Raw genomic sequence first — 13,063 nt, forward strand, 5'->3', positions numbered from 1 at the left:
AGCTTCCGTGAAATGCCTACTTATGAAAAATGCCAAGAAATAAAGTCCCTAAACAGATCCCTAGATAAAGCATTACAAGAAAATTGTAAAGGGCTGAAAGTGATGCTAGTAAATGAAAGATCATTAATATGTTCCATAAATATGGGATGGATGGAATTTATGTGAAGATATAGTGTTGGAAAGGGTAAAAATTGTAATAAACGTAGGGGTTGTCTACCAGTAGTTGCTGTCTTTTATTTTATTAGGTGATGTTCAGCAACCTCCAGTTTTAGACTCCCAAGTTTATGACTCATTTAGAAAAATATCTGCTTCAATGCACGGGGTTCTTGTTTGGAATGATTTTAACTGTGTTGTTCATTTAGAGCAAATCATGAGACAGACAGAAGGCCAAAAGCAGTTGAGAGAAGTTCTATTGACACAAACAGAATATAAGGCTACATGTTGGTTGCAAACTTTTTGATGGCTCAATTTAAAGATAAAATATAGAACTGGTTTTTCAGTCAGAATTGTCAACTTCCTTTTCACTGCGGCAACATCCCTCCAGTACCTGCGTATGGAGTATCATATCACAACTCATACGTTATGCCAGAGGTTGCCGAAACTGTGCAGAATTCTAACAAATAGGCTTATGGGGTTATGTTGCTACAAGATGGAAGTCATCACAACAGAGTTTTATGGTCGTCTTCATGAACTCCTGGATTGTTACGGTGATTTGTTCAACGTGTCATAGTTTTCCTTTCCTCTTTCGTCTACCCCGTACTTTACTTTTTATGAGCAACTCGGCGGGTGTTTCTGGAAAAAAAAAGAGGACGCTTACCCTACCAGTGCATCCGGTCCATGCTTCCAGTCTTTAGTAGAGTCCGAGTTGCTCATTTGCTTTTGTTACTTTGTATGTATGATTTTAGTTACTTTATGTTCTTTGTTGTGTATGTCTGTTTTCCATGTCTTGTCTTTGTCCCTTGATTACATTCTTTTGATCACCGCTATAACCTTGGTTCCCTTGATTACTCTTACTAAAAGATGTCTGAAAGTGTTTATTTATTTTCCTTACACATGTTGAGGTCTAGGGTCAAATTGCAACTGAATGAAACTCATCCAACTCCAAAAAAAGAATATCAAAATAGGTAATCAGAATAGGTTATCACTCTAATTCTGCTGAAAGTGATAATTAGGTGGGTTGCTAAGGACAGTATACATGTGCAAATCTACCAACCATGGTGATCGTTTTAAATTAATCTGTGTGTTTCATATGGCTTGTTTAATGGCTTTGTTGGTTGTTGGAAAAATAATTGATATAGTATACAGTAAGTTTGGAGGACCAGAAATGCACTACCAGCTGTTGTTATGGTTTAATTTGATAGTTACAGAGGTTCTGCTTCTACTCAAGAAAAACCCAAAGTTGTCCTTTTTCTCAGTTGAGAGAAAAATTGAATGTTCTTGTAACTGTTGTGTGACAAAACATATTCCATTTAAATTTGGTTGTGCAACTACAATCTATAAATGCAAAGGCGTGACCATAGGGAAGGGGAAATATTTTGATTATATCATTATAAATCTTAGTTCAAAGTCATTTGAATCAAGGTGTCGAGGTGCTTTATTTATTGCCCTTTCTAGATCAAAATTTGCAGGAAATCGTAATTGTGAGCCTGATTTTCCCTGACATTCATCTGTACTTGTAAACCAGGATTTGATTTGTGACAGTTATACTCGTCCAAAAGAGATTGCAAGAATTTCTGGTTTAGGTTCTCTTACTGAACAAGAATATTCTTTTCTGAAGAATGTTTATGCTTTCCGTCCTATTCTAAACAGTTCATAGTACAGTTTAAATTTGGAAGAATAAATTGTGGTAGAATATTACAGGGGCAGCTTATAATACTAACAATCGCAACATCATTGATTTTTCAAAATGAATGAGTACTCAAGGGAACCAAGATTCTAGCCGAAATCAAAAGAATGTTATCAGGAACATAGACCAGAGATGGAAAACAGACATATACAACAAATAACATAAAGTAACCAAAATAATACATACAAAGTAACAAAACTAAATGAGCACCTCATTAAATGGTGGGAGACATATCAATTTCTTACCACAATGATTATTTTTATAGGAAAAATTACATTATAATATCACAAATGATACTTGCTAGCTGAACTACTTCTTTATTATTTCTGATTTTAATGATTATTACTTTTTGTAATTTAATTATGTATTAGATAGATCCACTTTTTCTTTTCCTTAAAAGTCCTGGTAGTTAATATACCAATCTCTTACAAACACTTTTTGTTTTCTTAATAATGAATAACTTATAGGATATACAGATATACATGTGTAACAATATTTTTATACTTACATTTTCTTGAAAATCAGGAGTACATCATCTGGACCATTATCGATTCTTACATTTAAAGAGATTTTGACTCTATATTGCAATTTACACTATGTAAACGTATAAATCTCTATAACATATTTCAATCAACTTAAAGTTTTTTAAGCTCCAAGTTTTTGGTGGAGTCCGAGTTGCTCATTTACTTTTGTTGCTTTGTATGTATGATTTTAGTTACTTTGTAATCTTTGTTGTGTGTGTCTGTTTTCCATGTCTGGTCTTTGTCCCTGGATTACATTCTTTTGATTACCGCTATAACCTTGGTTCCCTTGATTACTCTTAAACAATGGTAGTAGGTACACCAATCTTTTGCCAATATGTTTCCATGGATCCTCTACTTGTATGAGATATATCAATATCTTACCAACATGGTTTCCTTTATTCCTATATGTTATGAGATGTACCGTTCTAACACACGAAAAAGTTATTTATATTCACCATTGGTAGGAGATAGACAAGCCTTTTGTCTAAACATCGTCTGCACCGCCATCATTTACAACCTTAATTGATTATTAATTACCATTTAAGATAAAGCACAAAATCTCTATATTTTTTTATAAGGTTGCGATACATTTATCTCTTACCCACATATTTTGCATATTCATGACTTTTAAGAGATATATCAATCGCTTACCAATATATTTTTATTCACCACTGGTAGGAGAATTACCAATTTTTTTACCACCATGTTCGTGTATAATCATTACTAGTAGGAGATATACATATTTCTTATCAATATGATTTTTCAATTTACTAAATGACTCTGTACAGTGAATCCTTAATTTTAACTCCTTTAAATGTGGCATTATATTACCATGTAAACCACTCGAAGTTATATCATTATATGTATTAAACACTCGTTGTTTATTGGAATACCTGTGTTTAGTAGGATGTATACCAATCTCTTTCTACAACACACCAAATCTATATCACGTATTTGTACATATGATCAAGTCAACAGAGAGATGTACCAATCTCTTACTTAAGTGTAACCAAATCTATAGCATTTATTCTAAAACACACCAAATCTATTTCATTTGATTCGCACATATGATCAAGTCAGCATAGAGATGTACCAATACCTTATATAATTTTAAGAAAATCTATATAGCATTTACACTTGCCCGAAATTTATTTTCTAACTAACATATACTCTTCACAATACAAAATTTGTGCCAAAAACCGATACAGTGTATAAGTGGAAGATAAATCAATCTCTAACACAACCCAATTATGGCAAACCTACACATTTTGTTTTGCAAATTATGTACATATATATATCAACTATTGTGAAAAAAATACTAATCTCTTAAAAAACTCACTCACAAAATAAAGTCTATATTATCTTCACCTGAGTCCTACTTATTTGCACATGCAGGTATACTCAAGTCAACTGGGAGGTGTACCAATCTCTTACTGAAGTTAAACCAGATCTATATCATTTACACTTTACTGAAATATCATTTTCTAACTGATATCATTTAAATAATACAAAGTCACTGTAACTATGCTTCTGTTAGTGAAAGATAAACTAATGTCTGGCTAAAACAACCAAATCTACACATGTGCTGTTGCACGGTATGTATATATTTATAAACTATTGTAAAATAAAATACCAATTTCTTACTAAAGCTTGCAAAATCTATATCATTAGAAAATTCAAATGATCTCGTTTTCAGATAAGTGACTAGATACTTGATGTTTGGATGCACCTCGTAAAGGCTAAATTATTAAACTACATCTTCCTTCATAAACTCTTTCCTAATAACTTTAGGACATGCATTAAATTTAAGTATTGGGTCTTATATCCCAGATTTATGAGGGGATATTAAGATAGATATTAAATCCATTTCTATAGAGAACTTTTTTTTTACAATATCGTTGTAAGGTAAATAGACATCTCCTTGGTGGAGCAAAATGAAGATCCAACTATATACCTTTCTTTATATGGATTCTTAGGAAGCTTGGGAATCCACCACAAATAAGTAAAATCATCACAATTTGTTTCGATGTTGAGAGAAGACATGAAGGACTTTTGGTTGTTTAGGATTTCATCTTTGTCAAAATAAGTACGTTTGTATATTGCATTACCTGGGTGTTACTATCAAAGCCCAATTCCTTAATAAGGCAATTGTGGTAATGGGCTTTACAAACAAATACAATGTTGTTTGAAGCTTTATCTGCAGGGACGATAACATATTTTTCTTGTAGTGAAGAAAGGCATTCAAATACCTCATGGATCTTGAATACGGACTTGGGTCTTTTATTGACACATTTCTTGAGATTAACAATACGATTCCTTACAAATATCGGATGGTTCGTATTAATCTGACATGGACTCGATTTCTGGTTCTCGGTCCTTATCTTGAAAAGGAAAATTTGCCTTTTTACAGTGTACACTAACAACGCTTAAAGGATCTACTAATGTCAATATCTACAATTTCTCCTTTACAAGGAGAAATTTTTTTCACTCAAAATCACAAAGATAATTCATTAATTATATATATATATATATATATGTGCAATTATATACAACAAACAATGCAATACAATAGAAAACAAACTCACAAACAAATATGATGTATCAGTGAACCAATTTTTCGGATATTGCTTTTGTGTGAAGTTCCAATTTGTATCCTTACGTATACTAAATATCTATTTTTAATACAAAGCCTCATCAGAGCATCTTCGCCATATATTTTGATAAAAAAAAATGACAGTTATGAACTATTTCGTCGATGCCCTTTGCTTTATTATGTTAGGGGAATTTGGTGGAGAAACAATGAAATCGCCGTTATGCAACTTCCGGTGGACAACACTAGCACCAACTAATACTGAAGCGCCCGTAATCGCACACACAGAGCCCAGGTAAAAGGCGTAGTCATATGATCCATTGATGTCTTTCATTAAACCTGAAAAAAAAGAAAAAAATAACTTCAAACAACATCGTTTTGTTTATTGGTATCTTGAACTATGTTATAATTAATTTTGTTTATTTATTTCATTTCTCTTTCTGATATATTTTAAAACTTTAAACTTTAAAACAAATTACCTGATATTGGTGGACCAACAAATGCCCCTATGCCTTGAAAGAAAAGTAGAATTCCAAATCCGCAGGACAAGTTCTGTTCTCCAAGAGTATCAATTATTACTACTGATTGTTGAGAAATACAATTTCCTAGTAAAAGTCCAAAAATGACACATACCAATCCTAACTGTAATGGATTTCTTACGAATGGGAAAAGGAATGTAACAAATCCAAATGCAACTAAAGCAAAATTATAGACGTAAAGTCGTATTGGCGCTATATACTTGCTGTCAAACAAGAACCCGGATATCATTCTTCCAAGACCATCGAATATCCCTACGATTATTATGGGAAACACTTCACAATAACCGATTCCTACAGGTTCGGCAAGAGCCGGTAAAAATATCATAGCAGACTGAAACGTAAAATTTAAAAATAATATAGCGATACATAATCCAAGGAAGCGGATGTTTTTCAGAAGATTAATGTCGAACATCTTTCCAAAATTATTTCTTTCCATCTCTTCATTTCCCTTCGTTGACGTTATTTGGAATACGTCTTGTTTCCTAAAGTAGTCATGTAGTTCTATCGACATAACATGAACGTTTTGCTGAATATTTTCATTTATTTCGCCTTTTCCGGTTTCTTTTTCACCGTCCTGATGATCGGTCTTCTTTTTACTACAAGAAAAGCATACTGCCTGTTTAAATTTTTTTACACTCAATCTCTCCACTTATTCTTTTATCTTTCTTTCTATTTTTAATTATGGATGGTATAAGTTATTCTTTATTGTTAGTTTTAAAATGATAAAATCACATAAGAAAACAACCCCTGAACAATGTAAGGCTAAAACAATTACTTGTGTCAAAAGTTGGTAAAATTTTCAAGTTATCATGCAAAATAGCAAAGAAAAAGTACTTAGATATGCCAATAGATAGTCCAATAGATGTATACACAAAAAACTTTTGTTATTATTACCTTCGCTCATATTCCAAAACTCGTCTCTGAAAAGAGAAAGGACGTAACAGAAAACCACAAACTATAATTTGGAAAGCGATTCCAGTCATTATTAGGAAGGCACCAAAATATCCATAATGGGAGAAAGAAATCTCAACGATTAATGGCACTGTAAATGCTCCTAAAGCAACACCTGATGTAGCTAGACCCACTGCTAAACTTCTCCTTTTATTGAAATACAGTCCTACTATTACAACTCCTGGGCCAAAGGCAAATGCTTTCCCGATACCTTCAATATAAGTTATTATTTTTAATCAAGTGAAGAACAAGGAATTACAAACATAATTTCTAAAATACAGATGCGTCAACATAACAAAATGTGTTGATGCGATTACGTTTAGAAATTGGTCATTACTCTTGTATAAGTTAATGCAAAATTTTTAAAGATGATTCCAATCATCAAAAACTACTTTTTAATGTGCATCAGATTAAGTGGATTACATTGTTTCATAAGTGTTAGGTAATTCTTTATTTTTCATAATTTGTCTTTTTTGTGTTAAATGTTATATTTACGTACCTCCTAAAACTCCAAAGCTGGCAAACAAGACATAAATATTTGGAGACAAGCCGGAAATAATCATAGAACAACCTAATATAAACCCTCCGACTACTACAACTATTCTGTAAGAAAATCGGTTGCAAAGTGCCAGTGCAATCGGCCCTGAAATATTTAAAGAGTTTAATTATCCTTATTCATATGAAAATAACTCTGATATACTAGCAGCTGAATGTTCTATCATGTCAGATGTTGTAATCAACTTTGTTTAAATTCTAACCTGAGGTAATAATTATATTAAACTAAAGTACTTCCTTGTTTACTTGGCAATGTGACCGAAACAAAAGCAAATCTTCCTGATTCTATTAAGTTTTAGAAAAAATCGTTCACAAAATAACTATGCTTGCCTCTAATATTTGTTTTTGCATGTTTCTTAACACCGTTTCAAAAAGTTAATGACCTACCTACACCAAGTTTCAGACTGATCGATAGGGACGCAACCCAAGCGTTGGTAGATGATGTTCCGTCAAATCTTTCTCTAAATTGCAGATACAATATCCCACTTGCTCTATCAAAACCAGCTGAAATGAAGCAAATCTGGTCTAAATGTAATCTAAAATTATGTTTACTCTTCCGATTGGTGGTTTAAAGCCTCATTTGCCAAATTATATTTAAAAATGCAAATAAATATGCTTATTGCTAAAATTGTTTCATAGTCATTGTTTTTGTCTGCAGTTTGATCGAGAAAAAAGTGGGTATCATACTTTTTTTAGAGTTTTCAAAATAGTGCAAAAATGCAATTCGTGGTAAGCTTGAATTTGATGCCTTCCCTCTCAATAGCTTTCTCTCAACTTTGTCATACAGAGTCGAATGAAAGCTTTTGAATAAATATTGAAAGTCTTTAATGTTATTTCTAAGGCTCGATTACTCTTACTCAAGTGTATTCCTAAGCAGACTCAATAGTACTTCTGCGAGGAAAAAACAAACGTTTGCCGTAAAAATTTGGTGAAATAATATAAGAACGCTTACGGGAAAGTGTTGCATTTACATTGCAAAAAAAAACGACCAATTCAGCTCGTATATTAAAACAAAAGTGTTCATGGTAGAAATTTAAAAAAAATATATACAAATCAGCTGTCGTTTGTCGAGGGACGAGAGGATGTTTTGACTGATCAACGAATAAAGCAATAAAAAGAAATTTACTGTTAACGTAAAAGGATCGAACATTAAAAGGCTTTGCCACATAATAATAAAGAACAGAATCGATATACATGCACTAAAATTTGAGATAAAAATATCTTACCAACAATCAAATGAATTATCATACTGCTAATGACGATAAGCCATCCCCATCCCCCGTCTGGCAGATCTTCAATAGGTGGGTTGTCGCTTTCCCTTCTCCATGGTGTTCCTTGCTTTGTCAGTTCTAATTTGATATGTGTATCATTTGTTTCTAGCGATTTCTGTACAGGTTTCGAAATTTGAATTATATTATCCTTTCCCATTTTTTCCAAAGTGTTTCTTCAAATTAAAGTTATAAATTTATCATTTCATTTTGAAATATACGTCACATGTACTTATACAAAAAATAGTTACATAATGTTTTCCAAGAATATTTTAAATTAACATGTTATAAAACAGTTTGCCTTGCGCACACCTTCTGCATTACAGCATTGTTTTCACGAAGATCAAGAGAATGCAGTTTTATCTTTTAAACACGATGTAATTCATTGGTATTAAACAGCTATCAGTATACTTTAACATGATTTTTCAGTTGTAGTTTTTAAGCAAGACAACTGTACTACACAAATGTTTACGGATTATCAGACTGGTTAATCGATGTTGTAGGTATGTTTATTATATTGGTTAATTGTTATTAGCAGAATGGTTATCAGAATGGTTAATCGTAGTTTGCAGTATGGTTATCGAACTGGTTATTCGTGTTGTTAACACATTGGTTAATAGCAGTGTAGTTATCAGATTCTAAATAGGTTTGTCATATTCTGTTTGTTACTTTTTTTATTTTAATTATTATTATTAATGTGTTCCAAAAGACTAAACCAGTGAATTTTACATGTTGGATATCTCCATTCCTACAGTGTTTACTTTACTCCAGCTTTACTCAAGAAATGAAAACAAGTATTGGTATAGATTTAGCTAAAGTATGCTATATAGATGGACCGGTAAGTTATCTCTACGAGGGCTGTCCTAGATATAGATTTTTTTGTGGAACCAGACTGGCGTCTTCCTAGGGGCATGTGTGGACACAGACTGTAATATCCAGAGTAGGAAGTCAGAATTATTTGTCTTGAAAACAGCCATTTCTATCAAAATCAATCCCAAACTTCCCGTTATGGTATGGCATATTGTACAAATAAATTCATTCATCTGTAGTCAAGTTAATGTCCAGATACCATGCAAATGCTTGTTTTTTAATTGGTTCACTTGACGCTCCCCCCCTTTCTGTTGTGGTATGGCAACACATGTAGTATCTATTTCAAAAAAGATCCATACACCTCTGTTCTAGTTATTGTCTGGAAACAAAATTGGCGAAGGACGCCAACAGCATTATGTCATTATAAGACATTTTTTTTGCAGTCTTAAGAAAGACTTGTAAATTTAGGGGGAAGTAAACAATGGAACCAAGATTCTAGCGGAAATCATAAGAATGTAATCTAGGGACAAAACCAGACATGGAAAATACACAAACACAGGAACATAAAAATACCAAAATAATACAAAGAAAGTAACAAAAGTTAATGAGCAACTCAGACTCCACTAAAAACTGGGAGCATGGACTAGGTACGCCGGTAGGGTAAGCATCCTCTTCTTTTCTAGAAATTTCCGCTGATTAGCTCATCAAAAGTCAAGACGTTGAAGACGAAAGATGAAAGGAAAACTTTGACACATTACAAAATCGGTTGTATGGTGCAGATGGATACACCGTAACGATCAACGAGTTCATGATGACGACCATAACATTTCTGTAGTGATAAGTTCAATCTTGTACCAACATAACCTTATTCTAGAAGCCTAACTGTAAGACGTCTAGCCAGATACAAAAAATCTTCGTAGTTTCGGCAAGCTCTGGAATAATATGATTTATGATCAGAAAACTCCATACGAAGGTGCTGAAGGAATGTTGCAACAGATGAAAGGAAAGTTGACAATACGGAATGAAAATTCATTGCGTTTGTCGTAAAGTTTGGTCATTAATTTTCCTTTACCATGGATTTCTAAATGTAGGTCAGGATATGAGGCCGACTGTAAAGTGTCACTAGTATCCTTTATCGCAATTTTTTTTGAGTAGATGCGATGTATCAAATCCCCGATACTAGGATTATTTAACGATAATACGTCACCTATATAGTGGAACTGAGATTAAAGAATCTAGCTTAACGATGTTCCTTCTTTTGATCAGATCTGCTATAATGTCAGCCTCATAAATGTGAAGGTATAGATCAGCAAGTAGTTTTTTCTCAATGGAATGCCGACCATTTGTCGAAAAAATGCGTCAACCACACTAGACAAATATGTTGTCGAAAAAAAAAATCAAGCATGTTGATTACATCTTCTTCGGTATATTTGGAAGATAATTTGAAATCTATGAAGAATCTCAACCAAGAACAACATAATTGTGTCTAGGTGTACAGTCTTATTTGAAGTAACAACGATGTACAATGTTTTTGAGTCGGGATTTTAACTGACTATGGGGAATAAGAGTAGAAAGAGTTGAAAAAAATCATAGGTTTTAATGCTATTCTATTCTGATGATAATTTTGAATTGAGGGTTTCCAGAAGATCTTCGAATTGTTTCAGGATCTACATTGGATTGATACCAATACGGGAGTAACAAGTGTCGTTGTAGAACTGGATACCCTCTTTGACAGCTGTGAGTATTGAAGTTGAAAGTTTTCTAAGAGTTTTGATGGTACATTTCGCAGATCCAGCTATGTAGCTTTGTATGTATGAATTCTTATGGAGATTTGGAATCCAGTACATAGACGGTAGATTACAATCATCGTCTATAGTAGAGAGACCAAAAGAGGATAACACAGATTTATGGTTTTCCACCTACTCTTCTTCGAAGAGTGTAGTGGCAATATAGGTCTTATTACTGCTATTATTTTGTACGTCTACCTCTTATAACAAACATTGGATGTAATTAATTTTGCAGATAAAAACAATGTTGTTTTGGGCTTTGTTTGCTGTTAGGACAACATATTTGTCATGTATAGTAGACATTGTTTTTGCTACATTGGGGTCTGAAAACTGATGTAGCATTGACACTTATTGACTTACATTAAATTTTTCATACCTTCAAAATTAAAGACCTTATAGCCTTTACCCACTATGACGGAGTTCTCGTACTTTATGATTACAAACAAAAGTACAAACAATAAGTATTTGATATTCGAAAGGAGCTATCTTTTTTTTTACTTCATTGTTATAGTATTATTTAATCATATACTAAGCGTATGATTATATATCATATACATGTTTTAATGAGTTAATATAGCTTGTTTTAATGTGACAAGCTGCTTAGATTGAACTTAAATGAAGGTTAATAAAACGACGATGGCGTTAATGCACATGAAATACATTACCTACACTCACTCAAATATTTTCTTCAGAACAACTTGATTCCTGCTCTTGCAAAGCCTACTTTCATTACAGTTGCAATATAAACAGTGACCATAAATTAACAGAAAACCTCTGTCAACCGTTCGAACAACTGTCTATGTCTATCTCTATATTTTTATTCAAGCACTTTCAAGACTGCTATCAAAAACAATTTTGTATCCAAATATAAGTAATATGGATAAGAATACGTGTTGCTTGGGTGTGAGTTAACATGATAAACATGAATATTTAAATGTTATCAATTTAACTCCTTGTTAGTTTGGCTCTGTGTGTTCAGTTTATGTTTCCTCTGAGTCTAATGGTAAATCAAAAGGTCATTTGCTACTTGTATATGTAACATCAAGTGAAACTTCTGTACCTTCATAATCTTACAATCATTACCTTTTCACTACAATTCATACTGAATTTTAAAAGAATCTTAGTAAAATCATTCTTAGTAAGCCCGTTAGGCTCTGAGCCTAAAATGTTGTAGAATGGAATCATGAGATTCTCTAGAAGACGTCTAAGACTTAAGTAATTATGCAATCTAAAAAGAACAGTGTTATGAAAAAAATATGAAGTAAAAGAGACAGAAATACAGAAATACAGATTGAAGAGACTTGTAGGATCAAACAAACAACATGAATATATGTTAACTATTAGAATAAAGCAACAACAATCAATATAGCTTTTATCTAGGGTTCAAGAAAAGACAATCTCTGTATTTTATACGGTAACTGTGGTTTTCCATGCGAGGAACTCTTCTTTGATAAACATCAACTTCCTATTCTCTTCCAGAAAATTGTGCTTATTCTTTAAATAACACTGTAACAATAAAGTTGTAAAAATAGCATTTTCCGTATTTCCATTACACCTTCATTTTGTAAGACAACCTAGCTTCGAGGGTTTAATTTGGGTATAAACCCCAAAAATCCACAAAAATATTTCGTAACGCAGTGTTGGCCAATCAACCTCACGCTATGAGTCACATTGGCGATCAGCTGATTGTTCTTATTCTTAATGTAATTGTCGTCGTTTCCGTGCAAAGAATATATATTCAATACTTTGCACTCATATGTGGTATTTGTTATATATGATCACGACTGACTAAGGGATTTCTTAATGTGCTTGGCTGTTATGTGTTCATGAAAATCATTTATGTGCTTTAGTAAGCGAAACATTTTATATAATTATCACCATAGCAACTTTTTTGATGAAATGTACCAACACCCAAATCCTTTGCGTTACCCTCTCTCTCTCTCTCTCTCTCTCTCTCTCTCTCTCTCTCTCTCTCTCTCTCTCTCTCGCTCTCTCTCTTTGCAGTAGTCGAAAGAGAGGTTATTCTAATGTTTTGTTATTTCAATACCTCAGTCGACAGAGTGTTCATGAAATTCATGCCTGAACTTTTAAAGAAAGTGAAACCTTATATAATGATCACAGTAGCAATATGAAATATGGATGAAATGTATATACCCCCAGTAGCCTCACTCTGTGTTGTTTAAGAAATGACTG

At 32.8% G+C, this 13,063-nt stretch overlaps 1 protein-coding gene across 1 annotated transcript; it reads right to left on the bottom strand.

The window, feature by feature from the left end:
- Positions 1-5,114: 5,114 nt before the first annotated feature.
- Positions 5,115-8,433, bottom strand: LOC148618923 (monocarboxylate transporter 13-like). Its single transcript, XM_088577010.1, has 6 exons — positions 8,232-8,433; positions 7,393-7,509; positions 6,950-7,093; positions 6,394-6,661; positions 5,440-6,095; positions 5,115-5,299 (listed from the first exon to the last, which is right to left on the bottom strand). The coding sequence occupies exons 1-6, from the start codon at positions 8,431-8,433 to the stop codon at positions 5,115-5,117; spliced, it is 1,572 nt and encodes a 523-aa protein (XP_088433136.1).
- Positions 8,434-13,063: the final 4,630 nt, after the last annotated feature.

Source organism: Perna viridis, chromosome 4, assembly GCF_037379345.1.
Source record: "Perna viridis isolate PV_CMFRI_1.1 ecotype Kerala chromosome 4, ASM3737934v1, whole genome shotgun sequence".
Lineage (NCBI taxonomy): Eukaryota > Metazoa > Mollusca > Bivalvia > Mytilida > Mytilidae > Perna > Perna viridis.

Excerpts from the sequence above, each read along its gene's own strand:
- LOC148618923 (XM_088577010.1), bottom strand. The coding sequence starts at position 8,433 with ATGGGAAAGGATAATATAATTCAAATTTCGAAACCTGTACAGAAATCG. Across the intron at positions 7,510-8,231 it reads GATAATTCATTTGATTGTTG|CTGGTTTTGATAGAGCAAGT; the intron begins GTAAGATATTTT and ends GCTTCATTTCAG. Across the intron at positions 6,662-6,949 it reads CAGCTTTGGAGTTTTAGGAG|GTATCGGGAAAGCATTTGCC; the intron begins GTACGTAAATAT and ends CTTATATTGAAG.